Source organism: Oncorhynchus mykiss, chromosome 3 (assembly GCF_013265735.2).
Source record: "Oncorhynchus mykiss isolate Arlee chromosome 3, USDA_OmykA_1.1, whole genome shotgun sequence".
NCBI lineage: Eukaryota > Metazoa > Chordata > Actinopteri > Salmoniformes > Salmonidae > Oncorhynchus > Oncorhynchus mykiss.
This window is the reverse complement of record NC_048567.1, coordinates 31472839-31492715: the sequence shown is the minus strand read 5'-3', so window position 1 is coordinate 31492715 and position 19877 is coordinate 31472839. Positions and strand designations below refer to the sequence as shown.

Here is a 19877-nt window from a genome sequence, read left to right as displayed (position 1 = left end):
GAATCTGCATGTAGTGGTAGAGCTACAGGGAGGTTCCAGTGTGGGTGTGTCTGATCCTTCAGCATCAAGCTAGCTGCAGCGTGAGGCAACAAACTGAATGCAGAGGTCAGAAACCGAATCAGGAGAAACTTCCAGAAGTTCACATCATCTGCATGCACTCACTCACCTGTGTGTTGGCCGATTCCTCTATGAGCAAGATGTGCATCTTGCTGATGTGGGCGTTGAGACTGCCCAGCTTTTTGAACACACAGCTACAGTCCATGCATGGGAACAGTGGTACTCCCGTAAGCTGAAGAGACACATATACAGGAAACAAAGTCAGTATACACACAACTGTGATTATTACTTTATATTAAATGAGCTGTTAAAGGCCTAAATGCTTTTGTTGGGAATTAGCAGAAAGCTACATTCTTCGTCCATTTTTATATTAAAAATAAATTATTTTACATTAGGTGAAAATAAACTACCTAATGCCATGTCATTCTAATTTAATACCAACTAAGATGTACACTGAGTGTACAAAACATTAGCAACACCTTCCTAACATTGAGTTGCACCCCTTTTGCCCTCAGAACAGCCACAATTTGTTGGGGCATGGACTCTATAAGGTGTCGAAAGCGTTTCACAGGGATGCTGGCCCATGTTGAATCCAATGCTTCCCACAGTTGTGTCAAGTTGGCTGGATTTCCTTTGGGTGGGTTCTTGATACACACAGGAAACTGTTGAGTGTGAAAAGAACTGGAATGCTGCTGGGTTTGACACTCAAACCGGTGCGCCTGGCACCTATTACCATACCCAGTTCAAAATGACACCGAAATCTTTTGTCCTGCCCATTCAACCTCTGAATGGCTAACATACACAATCCATGTCTCAAGACTTAAAAATCCTTCTTTAACTCGTCTCCTCCCCTTCATCTACAATGACTGAAGTGGATTTAACTGACCATAAGGGATCATAGCTTTCACCTAGGTTCACCTGGTCAGTCTATGCCATGGAAAGAGCAGGTGTTCCTAATGTTTTGCACAATCAGTGTATACATTATACATATTTTATCTTCAGCCAAGACAGATATTACAAATATCCATCTTCTGATTATTTTAATGGGCAATCTAATATAAGGCAGCGATTAGTAGGATAGAGAACAATTTCATGCAAAAACCTTGAGATAATCTAAAAACAATCCCACTTCCCTGTCCATACTCCAGATGCTGCTTATGAAATGCATTCCCACTCCCATCCGACTTTAATATATTCATAAAGCCCGTTCATAAAGCCGAGGTCCTGACTGCCAGAGTAGGTTGAAGGACACTCGTGAGAATCACATGCATTATTCAAAAAAAAAGTTTAATAAATATGATTTGGGGCTTTCGGGGCAGATTCAAATCAACTCACCGCATCATTGCCAATTAGCACTGACGGACAACAACACGCTACAGGCGCTCTTTAGAATCTTTAGAATCATTCGTTTAAAAATGGTCAGTTGATAAAACGATCACATGTATTTGTTGTGAGGAAAATTGAAAGGCTATCTGATATAGTTAGCCCCTCAATAAAAAACTACGAAGCCTCACATTTGCATGTCCTCATTTGCATCGATGTAAGTAATGATGACTACTGGACACAAATTCGATGAAAGTAGCACTCAGATCCAGAAGAGCATACAGCCAGTCACTCAAAAACGGCTGCCTATAAAACACCAACTCCTCGACTGCCATCGTCATACTGAATAACCCAGAGACTGCTTTTCATTTAGGATCATTATTTTCCACATGGACTGTCAAATATGTGAAAAAAAGAAAAAAATCACATTAGATGTGTGCAATATTGCTACATCAGTAATAGAAGCTTCTGTTTCATAAGAATGTCCAATATTATTTCCGTATATCTAACTGATTAAAGACAAAAGGGCGGGGGGGGGGGGGGGGGGGGGGTCAAAGGTCAGAAGACACAAGACCCACCTTCACATAAAATCCATTTCCTACCATGATTTTGTCTGTGATCAGAATGCATGAAGAGGCATTTTTTAAATGAACAAGCTCCGTCGCAGACAGTGTAATAGAATGTAAGCCTTCTGTTCTGAGTGGTAAAATGCGACAGCAGATCATGAACTATTGCAGCATTAGTCTGGATCCATCCATCGATCTGTGTGCCCTGCCCTGCATCCCTGACGGAGTCAGCTCTTCATGTGCCATTACCTATTCATGACCCCACAGAGCTGCCTCTCCATCGAGGCTACAGGAGCTGGGAGCTATCCTCGCTCTCTCTTCCTCTCCATTAGTCGCCTTCATTTTTTATGGGCCTGCAACCGACGGAGGAGTCATGCTCTTCTATGGACATTACAGGATATTGAGGGAGCCTAAAATGACCTGGCTGGCATATAATAGAGAAACAGCCAGGTCTTGCGTTCAGCTAGACGACTCATAAGATACATTTTCGAATGACATAGGCACATAGGTGACGAGGACAATTAACAGTAATTTAAGCTCATTCTCTGTCTAAGAGACTGACATTTTTTTTACGTGAGAGACAGAGTCTTTCTCTATTGAAGCAATTGAGCCGGGAGGAGGGTGACCGTGTGTGGGAGTAAGTGAGAAAGAGAGAGTGAGACAGGGGGTCCTGTCCAGAGACCCTTACACCATGCCCAGACAGGACGCGCGCAAATATATTTTGTCCCCCCCACACCAAACGCGATCACGACACGCAGGTTGAAATATCAAAACAAACTCTGAACCAATTATATTAATTTAGGGACAGGTCAAAAAGCATTACAAATTTATGGCAATTTAGCTAGCTAGCTTGCAGTTGCTAGCTAATTTGTCATATTTAACTAGCTTGCAGTTGCTAGCTAATTTGTCATATTTAGCTAGCTTGCTGTTGCTAGCTAATTTGTCCTGAAATATAAATTTTGAGTTGTTAGTTTACCTGAAATACAAAAGGTCCGCTATTCCGACAATTAATCCACACATAAAACAGTCAACCGAATTGTTTCTAGTCATCTCTCCTCCTTCCAGGCTTTTCTTCTTTGGACTCTATATTGCGATTGACATCTAACTTTCATAGTATTACCACGACGACCGACCTCAGTTCATCTTTCAATCACCCACGTGGGTATAATCAATGAGTAGATGGCACGTGGGTATCTGCTTCTATAAATCATTGAGGAGATGGGAGAGGCAGGACTTGCACCGCGTTCAGCGTCACAAATAGAACTGACTTCTATTTTAGCGCTTGGCAAAGCAGACGCTCGTTCGCGCACGTGACTAGTGTGGGTGCAATGATTGAATAACACGTATGCGTACATTTATTTTGCAATGCTCGCGTACGCAACGCGAGTGGTGTGGTCAGCATTTTAGACTCTACCCTAGACGGTGGGGCCCGAAATTATGAACACCCATGATAAAGATCAGTGGTGGAAAAAGTACCCAATTGTCATACTTGAGTAAAAGGTACCTTAATAGAAAATTACTCAAGTAAAAGTCACCCAGTAAAATACTAATTGAGTAGAAGTCTAAAAGTATTTGGTTTTAAATGCACTTAAGTATCAAAAGTAAATGTAAATCGCTAAAATATACAGTACCAGTCAAAATTTTGGAAACACCTACTCATGCCAGGGTTTTTCTTTATTTGTACTATTTTCTACATTGTAGAATAATAACGAAGACATCACAACTATGAAATAACACATATGGAATCATGTATTAACTGAAAGAAAGTGTTAAACAAATCAAAATATACTTCAGATTATTCAAAGAAGCCACATTTGCCTTGATGACATCTTTACACACTCACCTGGAATGCATTTCAATTAACAGGAGTGCCTGTTAAAAGTTAATTTCTGGAATTTCTTTCCTTCTTAATGCATTTGAGCCATGGTAGGGGTGGTATACAGAAGATAGCCCTATTTGATAAAAGACCAAGTCGATTTTATGGCAAGAACAGCTCAAATAAGCAAAGAGAAATGACAGTCCATCATTCCATTAAGACATGAAGGTCAGTCAATCTGGAAAATGTAAAGAACTTTGAAAGTGAGGTCGCAAAAACCATCAAGTGCTATGATGAAACTGGCTCTCATGAGGACCGCCACAGGAAAGGAAGACCCAGAGTCTGCTGCAAAGGATAAGTTCAGCAGAGTTAACTGCACCTCAGATTGCAGCCCAAATAAATGCTTCACAGAGTTCAAGTAACAGACACATCTCAACATCAACTGTTCAGAGGAGACTGCGTGAATAAGTCGTTCATGGTCGAATTGCTGCGAAGAAACCACTACGAAAGGACACCAATAAGAAGATACTTGCTTGGACCAAGAAACACGGGCAACGGACATTAGACCGAAGGAAATCTGTCCTTTGGTCTGATGAGTATAAAATTGAGATTTTTGGTTCCAACCACCGTGTCTTTATGAGACGCAGAGTAGGTTAACGGATTATCTCTGTATGTGTGGTTCCCACCATGAAGTATGGAGGTGTGATGGTGCTTTGCTGGTGACAATGTCAGTGATTTATTTTGAATTCAAAGCACACTTGACTAGCATGGCTACCACAGCATTCTGCAGCGATACGCCATCCCATTTTGTTTACGCTTAGTGGGACTACCATTTGTTTTTCAACAGGACAATGACCCAAAACACACCTCAAGACTGTGTAAGGGCTATCTGACCAATGCGAGTGATGGAGTGCTGCATCAGATGACCTGGCATCCACAATTACCCGACCTCAACTCAGTTGACTGTTGGAAAAATATTCCTCATGAAGCTGGTTGAGAGAATGCCAAGAGTGTGCAAAGCTGTCATCGAGGAAAAGGGTGGCTATTTTGAAGAATCTCAAATTTGGTTACTACATGATTTCATATGTGTTATTTCATAGTTTTGATGTCTTCACTATTATTCTACAATGTATAACCCTAAAATGAGTCGGTGTGTCCAAAGTTTTGAATGGTACTGTATATACACACACACACACACACACACACGTTACCTTGTAGACACTTTATGGACAACTTTGAGGATCAGACAGGTGAAAGTTATTTGCCAATGATAATTCCACCCAGCCTACTGATTAAAGACAAGGGCAACAGAGATGTGCCAGGTGATGTAGTTAGTTGGTTGTTTACCTCAGAGTGCACTCTCTGGACGTGCGAGTGCAGGTTGCCCTTCTGCGAGAAGGAAGCGGGGCAAAAGGTGCAGAGGTGGGGCTTCTCTCCCGTGTGCCTCACCATATGGGTCTGCAGCACCACTTTCTGGTTGAAGGCCTTGCTACAGTGGCTGCACTTGTACGGCCGTTCGCCTGGGTGGGAGAGGAGAGAGAATAGGAGGGAGAGAGGACACAACTCAATACACCTGGGTGGTATAGATCAGTGGTTCCCAAATTGTGGGTCGGCAGAATTATTAAAGGAACTCAGTCAGGTGTTCAACTTACTTTTGAACGTTGTAATAGTAGAGGTGCAATTTCGAAATTGGGTATTGCATCATCAGTTTCCCTGTTGTCATGTCAGTCATTGCATACTTCAGAGAGCTATTTATAAGACATTTCAATCTCAACTAGCCAGCTAACGTGTTTTTGCCCATAGATTTTGTTGTAATGCTCGAGCTGTGAGTTCTCTGTGAGTTCTCTGGAAAATAACGCATGACCTGGAATGCGTGCTCCACAACACGTTATCGGAGTGGAACGAACCTTCCGCGGAGTTGCATTATTCTCCTGATATCCTAGCTTGCTATTATGAAAATCGAACTCAACAATGCCATTGATATTTTCCATTTGACTTTGGCTTTCAAAAGCAGCTAAAAAAAAAAATAGAAAATGTAAGAATGAACTACATTGCCATTGAATTATACCATGCAATTATACTGTGCATTATAGGGAAATAAGGGAAATAATGCACGCTCTAGAATGCCATTCAAGCCAATCAGAAACGAGTACTCAACAATCCCACTCATTATAAACTCGGTGGTTTGAGCCCTGAATTCTGATGGACCGTATACCACGGGTATGACAAAACATTACGTTTTACTGCTCCTAATTACATTGGTAACCAGTTTATAAAAGCAATAAGGCACCTCAGGGGTTTGTGATATATGGCCAATAAACCACGGCTAAGGGCTGTGTCCAGGCACTCCACGTTGAGTCGTGCTTAAGAACAGCCCTTAGTTGTAGCCATATACCACACCTCATCGGGCTGTATTGCTTAAGTATACCTCGTTGGTGAGGTGTAACACACGATACTCAATACACCTGGGGGGTACAAAGGGAAAGGAGAGAGAAGAAGAGGGAGAACACACCACTAAATAGACCCATTCCCAGCACACGACACACTGACGTCAAGCACAGATGCGCGCGGCAGTAAGAAATCCATCGCCATCTGTGCCCATTGAACATAGCCTAGATTTACGTTTTCATTACCTCTAAACAAAATACTTCTTGCTTGAACAGTCGCTAAGATTATATTTGGTTGTGATCTTTGCAAATTGTTTTATTTAGGATGCAGCAGTTGTTAGCTAGAATGCTAAAGCTCATTGATATAGCCTGTAGCAAAAGCTAGCAAAGAGCCATTTTACTGGTTGAAGTTGAACTTAGGACACTAAAGAGGCCTTTCTACTGACTCTGGAAAAACACCAAAAGAAAGATATCCAGGATTCCTGCTCATCTGCGTGAACATGCCTTAGGCATGCTGCAAGGAGGCATGAGAACTGCAGATGTGGCCAGGGCAATAAATTGCAATGTCCGTACTGTGAGATGCCTAAGACAGCACTACAGGGAGACTGTATGGAGAGCTGATCGTTTCGCAATGGCAGACCACGTGTAACAACACCTGGACAGGATCAGTACATCCGAACATCACACCTGCAGGACAGGAATGGGATGGCAACAACAACTGCCTGAGTTACACCAGGAACACACAATCCCCCCATTAGCTCTCAGACTGTCCGCAATAGACAGAGAGGCTGGACTGAGGACTTGTAAGCCTGTTGTAAGGCAGGTCCTCACCAGACATCACCGGCAACAAAGTCGCCTATGGGCACAAACCCACCATCGCTGGACCAGACAGGACTGGCAAAAAGTGCTCTTCACTGACGAGTCGAAGTTTTGTCTCACCAGGGGTGATGATCGAATTCGCATTTATCGGCGAAGGAATGGCCGTTATACCGAGGCTTGTACTCTGGAGCGGGATCGATTTGGAGGTGGGGCAGTGTGTCACAGCATCATCGGACTGAGCTTGTTGTCATTGCAGGAAATCTCAACACTGTGCGTTACAGGGAAGACATTCTCCTCCCTCATGTGGTACCCTTCCTGCAGGCTCATCCTGACATGACCCTCCAGCATGACAATGCCACCAGCCATTCTGCTTGTTCTGTGTGTGATTTCCTGCAAGACAAGAATGTCAGTGTTCTGCCATGGCCAGCGAAGAGCCCGGATCTCAATCCCATTGAGCACGTCTGGGACCTATTGAATCGAAGGGTGAGGGTTAGGGTCATTCCCCCCAGAAATGTCCGGGAACTTGCAGGTGCCTTGGTGGAAGAGTGGGGTAACATCTCACAGCAAGAACTGGCAAATCTGGTGCAGTCCATGAGGAGGCAATGCACTGCAGTACTTGTTGTTGGTGGCCACACCAGATACTGACTGTTACTTTTGATTTCGAACCCCCCCCCTTTGTTCATGGACACATTATTCCATTTCTATTAATTCAGGTCTGTGGAACTTGTTCAGTTTATGTCTCAGTTGTTGAATCTTGTAATGTTCACACAAATATTTACACGTGCTAAGTTTGCTGAAAATAAACGCAGTTGACAGTGAGAGGACGTTTCTTTTTTTGCTGAGTTTATAATGCAGTTGATTTGCGATGACACAAACATTAATGTTAAGCAAGACATTCATACGAGCCTTAAAATCAAATTATAATCCAAAAGTACTGTGAAATGCACTCATAAGCAACATGTAAATAGAAGCTTTTTGTTGATGCCGTTCTATTAGAACTACCCCTTGTTCTGCCACCAACTTGCACTTGTCACCCTCATGTGACAATGTTTGCAAACACAGAAAGGGGTCTATATCCCACAGGAAAACCATTGCTTACATGTACATTTTAGTACCGAGATGAAGACTATTTAAGATACAGTTTGAAGAGGTAGGGTTTCAGATATTTTTGAAGGATGGGCAGGGACTCTGCTGTCCTAGCTTCAGGGTGAAGCTGGTTCCACCATTGGGGTGACAGGATAGAGAACAGCTTAGAGTGGGAGGGCCAAGACATCTGAGGAGGCAGAAAGGAGTGCTCAGGTTGGGGTGTAGGGCTTGAGCATAGCCTGAAGGTGGGGCCAGGCGGTCTGTAGCATTTTGGATAGGTTGTAGGGATTTGATGGCACAAGTGGAGGCCAACCAACAGCGAGTTGAAGTAGTCCAGACGGGAGAGGAGAGTGCCTGGATTAGGACCTGCGCCGCTTCCTGTGTGAAGAGCAGTGTCGTCTTGTCTAAGTTGAGCTTGAGGTGGTGGACCGACATCCAAGTTGAGATATCTGCCAGGCACACAGAGATGTGTGTCGCCAACTGGATGTCAGGAGTGGTGAAGGAGAAAAGTGGTGTCATTCGCAAAGCAATGATTGGAGAGACTATGTGAGGATATGACGGAGCCGAGTGACTTGGTGTACAGAGATAAGAGGAGAGGGCCTAGAACCGAGCCCTGTGGGACACCAGTAATGAGAGTATGTGGTGCATGCCACAAATCCTCTCCACGTCACCTGGTAAGAGCAGCCTGCAAGGCATGATGCAAACAAAGAGTGCACAGAGCATGAGACGCCCAGCCCTGAGAGGGTGGAGAGGAGGATCTGATAGATCTATCTGCTGGCTTTGACACCGTGAACTAAGAGGATGAGAACAGAGCAGAGAGTGTCAGCTTTGGCAGTGCGGAGAGTCTCCGTGACACAGAGAAGAGCAGTCTTGGTTGAGTAACCCGTCTTGAAGCCTGACTGCTCAGGGAGATCTAAGTTTAGCTAAGCTGAGAAGCCCACAGGGACTAACCTGTCTTGCTTTAGACAATGAGGATGCAGAATCAGAGCAGAAGTGGATACTTAGATGAGGATACCGGATTTAGTTTCAGTTAGCTAACTGAAGCCTGCAGACTGAGCTTGAAGCACAATAGCTCCCCTCAGCACATCCCCTTAATGTGCTGTTTGAGATTCAGAGCACAGACCAACCATCTCCAGCACAACATTAGTCATCCATCCAGCCCACAAATTAACATTAAGATGAAGTGGCACGGAGGGGCTCTGTGAGGAAGGATAGCTGAAACTCTGAATGAACTCAGAGGAGTCTGGGCTTAATGTGCACTTATCTCAGGTGATATGTCTGAAAGGAAATCAGTAGGTGTATTAGGAGGAATGGCAACTTTTGAAAATGTTACGTTTATTTCAAATCAAATCTAACAATTCCCCAACAACTACCTAATACACACAAATCTAAAGGGAGGAATAAGGATATGTACATATAAATATATGGATGAGAGGCATAGGGATGGTGCAATAGACGGTATAAGGTACAGTCTATACATATGAGATGAGTAATGTAAGATACAGTGGAGCAAAAATCTATTTAGTCAGCCACCAATTGTGCAAGTTCTCCCACTGAGAGAGGCCTGTAATTTTCATCATAGGTACACTTCAACGATGACAGACAAAATGAGAAAAAAATATCCAGAAAATCACATTGTAGGATTTTTAATGAATGTATTTGCAAATTATTGTGGAAAATAAGTATTTGGTCAGTAACAAAAGTTTATCTCAATACTTTGTTATATACCCTTTGTTGGCAATGACAGAGGTCACACGTTTTCTGTAAGTCTTCACAGGGTTTTCACACACTGTTGCTGGTATTTTGGCCCATTCCTCCATGCAGATCTCCTCTAGAGCAGTGTTTTGGGGTTGTGATCAGGCAGTGATCGCCCCATGACTGTGTGGGTGGACCATTTCAGTTTGTTTGATGTGTAAGCCGAGGAACTTGAACGTTCCACCTCCACTACTGTCCCTTCGATGTGGATAGGGGGTGCTCCCTCTGCTGTTTCCTGAAGTCCACAATCATCTCCTTGTTGTTGATGTTGAGTGAAAGGTTGTTTTCCAGACACCACACTCTGAGTGCCCTCACCTCCTCCCTGCAGGCTGTCTTGTTGATGTTGGTAATCAAGCCCCCTACTGTGGTGTCATCTGCAAACTTGATGATTGAGTTTGAGGCATGCATGGCCACGCAGTCATGGGTGAACAGGGAGTAAAGGAGGGGGTTGAGCACGCACCCTTGTGGGGTGGGGCCCCAGAGTTGAGGGTCAGCGAAGTGGAGATGTTGTTTCCTACCTTCACCACCTGGGGGGCGGCCCGTCAGAATGTCCAGGACCCAATTGCACAGGGCGGGGTTGAGACCCAGGGCCTCCAGCTTAATGATGAGCTTGGAGGGTACCATGGTGTTGAATGCTGGGCATTAGACAATGAACAGCATTCTTACATAAGTATTCCTCTTTCCCAGATGGGATAGGGCAGTGTGCAGGCGATTGCATCAATATTTGGACCTGTTGGGGCGGTATGCAAACTGATGTGGGTCTAGGGTGGCAGGTAAGGTGGAGGTGATATGATCCTTGACTAGTCTCTCAAAGCACTTCATGATGACAGAAGTCAGTGATACGGGGCAGTAGTCATTCAGTTCAGTTACCTTTGCCTTCTTGGGTACAGGAACAATTGTGGCCATATTGAAGCATGCGGGACAGCAGATTGGGATTGGAAGCGATTGAATATGTCCGTAAACACACCAGCCAGCTGGTCTGTGCATGCTCTGAGGACACGGCTAGGGATGCCGTCTAGGCCAACAGCTCTGTGAGGGTTAACACGTTTAAAATGTATTACGTCGGCCACAGAGAAGGAGGGGGGGGCGGGCGGTCCATGTTAGTGGGCTGTGATGGTGGTGCTGTATTATCCTGAAAGCGGGCAAAGAAGGTGTTTAGTTTGTCTGGAAGCGAGACGTTGGTGTCCGAAATGTGGCTGGTTTTCTTTTTGTAGTCTGTGATTTCCTGTAGAACCTGCCACATACATCTTGTGTCTGTGCCGTTGAACTGCTACTCCACTTTGTCCCTACACTGACATTTCGCTTGTTTGATTGCCTTGCGGAGGGAATAACTACACTGTTTATATATTCGGACATATTCCCAGTCCTCTTTCCATGGTTAAATGCGGTGGTTTGTGATTTCAGTTTTGCGCGAATGCCGCCATCCATCCACAGTTTCTGTTTAGGGTAGGTTTTAATAGTCACAGGGGGTACAACATCTCCAATGCACTTCCTTATAAACTCACTCATCGAGTCAGCGTATAGATCGATGTTATTATCTGAGGCTGCCAGGAACATTTCCCAGTCCGTGTGATCAAAGCAATCTTGAAGTGTGGATTCCGATTGGTCAGACCAGCGTTGAATGGTTATAGTCACAGGTACAAGCTGTTTGAGTTTCTGCCGTACGAGTGCTGCAATCAATATGCTGTATAGAATTTAGGTAGCCTTGTTCTCAAATTTGCTTTGCTAAAATCCCCAGCTACAATAAACGCAGCCTCCAGTTTACATAGAGTCCAGTGAAGTTCCTTGAGGGCTGTCGTAGTGTCTGCTTGAGGGGGTATATACACAGCTGTGACGATAACTAATGAGAATTCTCTTGGGAGATAATATAGCCGGCATTTGATTGTAAGGAATTCTAGGTCGGGTGAGCAGAAGGACTTGAGTTCCTGTATGTTGTTACGATTACACCATGAGTCGTTAATCATGAAGCATACAGCCTCACCCATCTTCTTCCCAGAGAGGTGTTTATCGCCGTCTGCCCTACGCATGAAGAAGTCCGGTGGCTGATCCGACTACGACAACGTATTCCGAGAGAACCATGTTTCCGTGAAACAGAGAATGTTACAATCTCTGATGTCTGTCTGGAAGGCAACCCTTGCTTAAATTTAGTCTGACTTGTTGTCAAGAGAATGGACATTGGCGAGTAGTATACTCGGAAGCGGTGGGCGGTGTGCCCGTCTACGGAGTCTGTCCAGGAGGCCCCTATGTCTGCCTCTTCAGCGGCACCTTGTTTTGGGACGGCTTCTGTGATTAGATCCACTGTCCTGGGTGGTTGTCCGAACTAAGGATCCGCTTCGGGAAAGTCGTAATCCTGGTCGTAATGTTGGTAAGATGATGTCGCTCTTATATCCAATAGTTCTTCCCGGCTGTATGTAATATCACTTAAGATTCTGGGTTAACAATGTAATAAATAATACATTAAAAAAAACAAAATACTGCAGTTTCCTAAGGACTTGAAGCGAGGCGAACATCTCTGTCGGCACCTTCTTAGCATCATACGTGTGTGTGTGTGTGGGGGGGGGTGCATGTCAACACAGCTGTCAGTAGCTGTGTATGACGCTGTGGGTTTAAACAGGGTCACTCTCCTCACCACTGGCAAGATACTTTTGTATATATTCAGTAGTGTATGTGGACACCCCTTCAAATGATTGGATTTGGCAATTTCAGCCACAGCCGTTGATGACAGATGTGTAAAATCGAGTACACAGCCATGCAATCTCCAAAGACAAACATTGGTATCAGCATGGCCTTACTGAAGAGCTCAATGACTTTCAATGTATCACTGTCATAGGATGTCACCTTAACGACAAGTCAGTTTGTCAAATTTCTGCTCTGCTAAAGCTGCCCCGGTCAACTGGAAGTGCTGTTATTGTGAAGAGGAAACTCCTCATCGTTCCTCATCAAACTGCCTCTAGAATCAATGTCAGCACAAGAACTGTCCGTCGGGAGCTTCATGAAATGGGTTTCCATGGCCGAGCAGCTGCACACAAACCTGAGATCACCATGCGCAATGCCAAGCATCGGCTGGAGTGGTGTAAAACTCGCCGCCATTGGACTCTGGAGCAGTGGAAACACGTTCTCTGGAGTGATGAATCATGCGTCATTATCTGGCATCCGACAGACAAATCTGGTTTTGGCGGATGCCAGGAGAACGCTGCCTGCCCCAATGCATAGTGCCAACTGTAAAGTTTGGTGGAGGAGGAATATCGGACTGGGGCTGTTTTTCATGGTTCAGGCTAAGCCCGTTAGTTCCAGTGAAGGGGAATCTCAACGTTACAGCATACAATGACAGTCTAGATGATTCTGTACTTCCAACTTCGTGGCAATGCCCCTATGCACGTAGCGTATGACTATTATATTTTAGTGGATGTTTTGGGAGATTTTTTTTAAAGGCTATATGCCATATCTATTTCAACACATTTTACAAGGGGGAAATGTAGAAACATGTATGGGACAACTGTATGGCCCTGTTGTATTTCTCAGGGCAAATGTAGCTTTTGCCTCCTGTGTATTAACTAGGTTGGTGGCACCTTAATTGGGGAGAACGGGCTCGTAATAACAACTGGAGCGGATTGCTATAAAATACATAAAACACAGGGTCTCCAGGTGTTTGATGCCATTCCATTCACTCCGTTCCAGTCACTATTATGAGCTGTCCTCCCTTCAGCAGCCTCCTGTGACAGAATCCTTAGTAGGTGCAACAGTGAAAAAGGAGTCCTTGTTGATGAGAGACAAGGATTATTCCCAATCATGGTGGAGACCCCTGGTGTCCAACAGTGATACAGCACACTGACTGGGCCTAGGGCTGAAGTGGCCATTATTTAATCTCATGCTCTCCAATTAATTTGCTTTCTGAAGTTACCAACTCCAAATCTGAGTCTTCGGTCGTGTTCATTAGGCATGAAATGGAAGAAAACATACAAACAGGGAAGGACTCATTTTCAGTTGCAAAATGTTTTTCAATGTTTTTCAATGTTTTCTGATGCGTACCATAATGAACATGACCCAGCTGTCTTTTGCTTACCTGTGTGTATTCGTGTGTGTCGAACGAGCTGGCTGGGCTTTTTAAACGTCTTGCCACAATGCTGACAGCTGTTGGTAAATCCACTGCGATCAATATTCTTCTTGTAGTTTCTGGAATTCGAGCTGAGTGGCCTGACGGAAAAAAACAAGTGCAGAGAAACAGAAATCAACGCAATGTGGAAACAGTCTTTGGGTCAGGTTGTTCTTTTGAAACACAATTTAACTGCTGGTCCTCCAAACGAAAAATAGGAAACAGAAAGACACAGGGAGATAAGAGACAACCAGTACACTTAGTAATGTGTTGCTAAACAAGCACTTTAGACAACAGTATCAATAAACCTGAGCTCTGTGCTACTGTCCCCTCGCTCTCTAACCTCATCTTGATGTGGGTCTTGGTGTGTTCCTTGAGCTGGCCCGCCATCTTGAACTCCTTGCTGCAGGTCTTGCAGGTGTACACCTTGGCCCCAGACAGCTCTTTGCGGTGCTCCTCCAGATGCAGCATGAGCTGACTGTGGAGAATGAACTCGTCGCCACACTCTGTACAGATCAGATTCTAGAGGAGGAGAGGGGGAAAGAACAGAGGCGGAGAAAGAGACGAGAAGATGAGGTCACAGACAAGAGGAGGAGGACAGAGAAGGACCTCAATTCAGAAGACATGCATGCCCTTTAGAAAGCTGTCACCTATATAAATTATATGTATTATCATTATTATTATTATTATTATTATTATGAGGATGGTAGTGACCTGATGTGAAAAAGTCCACAGATATTTAGTAATTAACTGAATAAATAAGATAATTAAATGACATTTTAACCTTCGATAAACCATATTTCACAGCAGATAGAAGACAATCACATTTTTTTTTATTACATGTTTGAATGAGTTCAATCATATTTTTTTATTTTACCTTTATTTAACTAGGCAAGTCAGTTAAGAACAAATTCTTATTTACAATGACGAGGAACAGCCTTGTTCAAGGGCAGAACGACAGCTCGGGGATTCGATCCAGCAACCTTTCGGTTACTGGCCCAATGCTCTAACCACTAGGCTACCTGTCGCCCCATATCACTGATTGACTGACCTCCTCCTTCTCATGCAGCATGATATGGGACTTGAGACTGGCCACGCGGGAGAACTTCTTGTGGCACACCGGGCAGGTGGGGTTGGAGGTGGCGTGTGTGGACTTGTGGAGCGTGAGGTTGAACTCCACGTTAAACGTCTGGGCACACTGGTCGCACCGGTGAGGCTGGAAGGGAGAAAAGACAGTGAGTAAGTGAGTGTACACAAGGGAGTGACTGTGTGGGCTGCGGGTAGCCTAGTGGCCAGTTGGTCTGCGTGGCTGAAGGTCTTATTTCCTGGGTATATTTTCTAATATATTTATTTCTTCAATAACTCTTGTCAGTTGCATTTGCTCTCTAGTGGCACTACATTTCCCTCATACATGGGGCTATTTGTCTTAAGAGGATGTTACCTCTGTCTGTCTCACTGGCCTGCAAAGAGGCTCTCTCACTCTTGATGGCTGAATAATGAATAGTAAACACAAACTTAAATCTACTCGTGCTGTATCTCTGTGGACAAGCTACAACTGTTGTCTGAGGACAACTCATCCGTGTGTCGGGCAGAAACATCAGTAAAAGGACTAGGCCTATATGCTGGTACTTTTTGGGGGGGTTCTGCACCTTCATCAACAATGGATGTAACGTATATCTAGTGTTTTCACATCCGGCACACCATTCATACATACACAAAATCAATCATGTGAATGAAGTACATTTCTATCCATATCAAATGAGATCATTATGGTAGGTCTGTACTAGCCTGGTCCCAGATGGGTTTATGCTTTTGCTTACTCCATTGTCAAGCTAAACATTGGCATGACAATTCCATAAGGCGTTGGCAAAAGAGCAGAAAGAGACCGGCACCCAGGCTAGGTCTGTCCAGCCTATGTCGTGTCAAACGGCCTCGTCTGGCCCTTTGCACGATGCTTGCCTTGTCGTTGGCCTCATGGTCGCGCTGGTGCCTCTGTAGCTGGCTCTCAGTAGTGAAGCTCTGGGAGCAGACGGTGCACTTGTTGTCCTTGGAATCTCCATGGCTGTAGTCCTGCTTGGCTCCAGATATACCCTCTGTTGACAGAAAGAGAGGGAGACAAAGACATTATAATTACCATCATATTACCATGGTGCTCATAATTAGGTTACTTAAACGGTATCTGCAATTTCCCTAATGCTTTGGTCCACCAGCCTATTTCCCGCAGATTCAAGACCGTAAAATATTAGGTTTAGGGTTTGCAGGGTTCTCCCCAGGATTTGTTTTAACAGTGTGATGCTACTAAGTCTGGCAATGGGAGGCCCGGAGTGTGTGTGTGTGTGGGGGGGGGGGGGGGCAGCATTTGAACATCTGCAACTGCCATTTCATGTGATCTAGAGAAAATAATGGCCTTATATGACAACACAGTTTTAAAATATATATATAAATAGTGGTGCAGCCAGTCCACAAGGTGGCACAGCGCATCTTACATTAGTTGGGGAAAACCCTGGGTTTGTATGCATTTTTCAGTCTGATTGATGTGTGGAAAGGAGATATTTAGAACTAAACAAATCCAAATAACAAGCAGCCAAGCAATGGAATAGCCCTAATAAATCACATGTTATTGTAATTTTCATATTTAAACTAACAAGAAGGTTAAGACACAGAGACAGATCATTCACTAATATGTTTTGGCCTATTATGCTAGCCTTTATCTGGTAGCCAAATCAGGTAATGGGCAGGCCTACATGGGGTAACAGATACGAGCCTGTCCCAAATCACTACAAACCCCTTCCCCTTGGTACTAGCCTAATCTTGCAATGTTTGCAAATCTGAAAGGTCTGGATAGGTAGCCTACGCAGTACAGTGGTGATGCTACCACCATATTGATACCTACTTTTTATGACAACTGTTGCAATCTCATAATTGCACTTCACTTGGTCATATTGTACATATGTAAAGGCCTGTATATTTTCTGGAACTACTACATGTGCCCAGCTCATTGATAGAAAATTAGAGGTACACAAGTTGTTTTTGAAATATGTCACTGTAATTATATCCACAGCCATTGCGCATGTTGCGTGTAATGGTCATATGTGCAGGTCATATGTCGTGGTGGTAGTAGGCTACAACATCACGTGACTCCAAGTTTACTGTGACATGTTTGCGCATAGAAGAGTTTCCACCGCAATTGACCTAAGAAATATCCCTCCTTGTCTAACATATTTTGTTTTTTAACCATTTCATGTGTCTGAAGGTACAAACTCTTCCTTCCTGGCATGCCCGGAGAGCAAATCAAGTGCACTATAGGCCCAACGCTGACCAATTGGATGGCTAAGATTACAGTATCTGCAGTAACATTGCAGGCGTAAAAGTAAGCTACAGAAAAGTCAATACTGTGAGATTTTAAAAACTTTTAAAGCCATTACTAGAGACTGTCAACAAATACATCAAAGAGCTTTATGAGTGAGTCCTTGTTTTTACTCCGCACTGTCAAAAACTTTTATTCAACACTTTTATAAGCCATAAATTAACAGTTCTTTCTGAATGTCCTATCCAGAACCGATTACAGTTGAGGAAGAGTCCTCCCTTCTTTAACTGAACACATGTCCACTGACCATCTCCCCAAGCCCCAGCAACCTGTAGGTGCTGTAGGTTCTTCCTACTTCCACTCGCGCTACAACCAACACTGAGTTGTAATGAGTAGGAAATTGTATCAATAGGCTTGCATTATTATTAGCAGCTCGGGTCTTTAATTATTTTTCTATATCGAGGAATGTTTCACTTTCTACGTTCATAGGAGTAACATGAATTTGTGCATGAAGCAGAAATAATGCGGTGCGACTCTAGTCTCACCATCATCTAGAAGACTGTCACTTTTTGGTCAGTGTCAGGGGTGGAAAGGGAGTGGAGGGACATTGAGAGGCAGACCCTCAGTCTGCCCTCTCTCTCCACTGAGACTGGCCAGATGCAGGCACCATCAGCCCAGTACAATAGAAAGCAAATTATTTAAATGTATGCTCACTCAGCTGTACCTCAGAAGTAATACAACAACTGACCCTTACTGGTGTGATCCTATAGCTTATCTTATATATATTTTTTCTTAATGGTCCAAACAACAATGCATTGGCAGGGCAATTTAAGCAATGCAGTGATAATGTATTGGGCCTATAGGCTAGTGCACAAACCTCATTGCTACAGTACTGTTTTTAATAGGCTAATGTTGCATAGGCTTGCTTTTTTAAGTCATGTTCAGTGGTAGAGTGGTAGATCTCGCCTTGCATTTCGACTCAGAAAAGATTGGTGACCAAATGCACTAAACAAACCCACTGAATATTCCTGGGGTGTAATCATCACAACATTTGAACAAAAACTAGCATTTCTATTGGACCGGATCAGCAAATAGGGATGGACCTACCTGAATCTGACCAATAGAAACGCTAGTGTTCTAGTAGTAATGCTTACACACCTCATGGCCTAGCTGGTAGAACATACTTTACGCTAGCTAGTTCCTTGGACGAGTTAGTAGGCTGTCATAAAACTAAACGTGGAAAAAATATCTGATACTATAGCTAGCTCGTCTAACTAACGTTACTACTCTTACGAAACCAGCTAGCTAACTACCAGTTGACTTAATTCTGGCATAGGGATATTCTTCGGTTTTTTTTTTTTTTTTTTACAGCTGTATCTCGCTGGCAACGCGCTAGTTAGCAATAGGATGGCAACTAACTTTAATTTAGCCACATGCATAAAACCCATTCTCGTCTGATCACTCATCCTGAGTTGGATGCTAACTAGCTAAACTAATGTTAGTTAACTAGGGTTAACAGTAATAATTATAACTCGCTGATGTGGCAATCGAGCTGCAGCGAACTGAGACCGGATGGTGAAACACTCCACTTTCTTGATGGTTTGGCTAGCCGAGTGACATCTAGCTAGTGGTCTCCTCGCACACAAAAAATAAAAACAAAGGCTAGCCTGTTACCCAACTGCCTAGCACCAACATGCTAACACACGAGTCAGAAAAACACACCGAACTAACGTTACTTAGCCAAATTCTCTATATTTGAACTGACTCTACGGGAACTACTGCCTCACTGAAGTGTAAATTAGACTGAATCTGGATAAGTAGAGCCACCGAAATGTTATTAATATCATTCCGCCTCAATCACTACTTTACAGTACAAAGCCATGGACACCCGGAATACTATATCCGGGGACTATATACACTATACTCAAGTGAGTTTATCTCAGCTACGCAGCAGCTTGTCCATTCATTACGAACTTGTGTAAACAGCATGGTTGCTGCCTTTTTTTATTCGTGATATTTTGGACTGATTACCTGTTCCGTCGTTGGTTTTATCCCTCAGTTTGCGAGGCCGGCCCCGCGGCATAGTTCCAGGTTTCAGGGCGGGTGTACTGTGAACGATTTGGGTTTCAAAATGGCAACTGCCTCACCACGAGCACTTCGCGAACACACAAACTCTTCAGTGCGGTAGTAGTGCACGTCTAGCTAAACTACTTGTTGTGAGGCTCCGATGCATGGAGGAGGGAGACATCTAGCGTATATGGATATGCATTGTCTCAAAATAATAATCAATAATCATATCCTGCGTGTGAGTCAACTTTTTAATGCAGGCTTGTTACTCAATTATGAGTAATTTTAAAAAATATCCTTACAATATCCCGGCTACACCTACAGAGTTCGCCATAGTCTTTGATGCTATTCCATCTGGAACTCTCATGTTGTTTAGAGGTGTAGCCAGACCTCTTCTTCTTGACCTACCCTCGCTTAATCCAGTTGACTCTCCAATAGGGAAAATATGTTTCTCTTTGCTCCCTCAGAAGAACAGATCTATATGTGCTTTATTTCAAAGGGACATTGTATCCATTCCTTATGTCACAAGTTGCTGGAGTACATTGGTCACTAATATATGTTGGAAAAAAGTTGGGTTATTACCACACAAATATTTGCTTGT

General features: G+C 43.8%; 1 protein-coding gene across 2 annotated transcripts in view; it reads right to left on the bottom strand.

The window, feature by feature from the left end:
• The window catches only part of LOC110518348 (zinc finger protein 236), an 85300-nt gene extending 65868 nt beyond the window's left edge, over nucleotides 1–19432 (bottom strand). Inside the window, exons 1-7 of one of the 2 annotated variants that reach the window (XM_036973840.1) lie at nucleotides 19241–19432; nucleotides 15862–15995; nucleotides 14954–15118; nucleotides 14246–14424; nucleotides 13873–14003; nucleotides 5110–5282; nucleotides 167–289 (exon numbers count right to left, since the gene is read on the bottom strand). In XM_036973840.1, the coding sequence (XP_036829735.1) occupies nucleotides 167–289; nucleotides 5110–5282; nucleotides 13873–14003; nucleotides 14246–14424; nucleotides 14954–15118; nucleotides 15862–15995; nucleotides 19241–19292 (957 nt within the window). In that variant the 5' untranslated portion in view covers nucleotides 19293–19432. The remainder of the gene's footprint in view (nucleotides 1–166; nucleotides 290–5109; nucleotides 5283–13872; nucleotides 14004–14245; nucleotides 14425–14953; nucleotides 15119–15861; nucleotides 15996–19240) is intronic. The other variant, XM_036973839.1, reaches the window with a different exon arrangement.
• Between the last annotated feature and the right edge of the window lie 445 nt (nucleotides 19433–19877).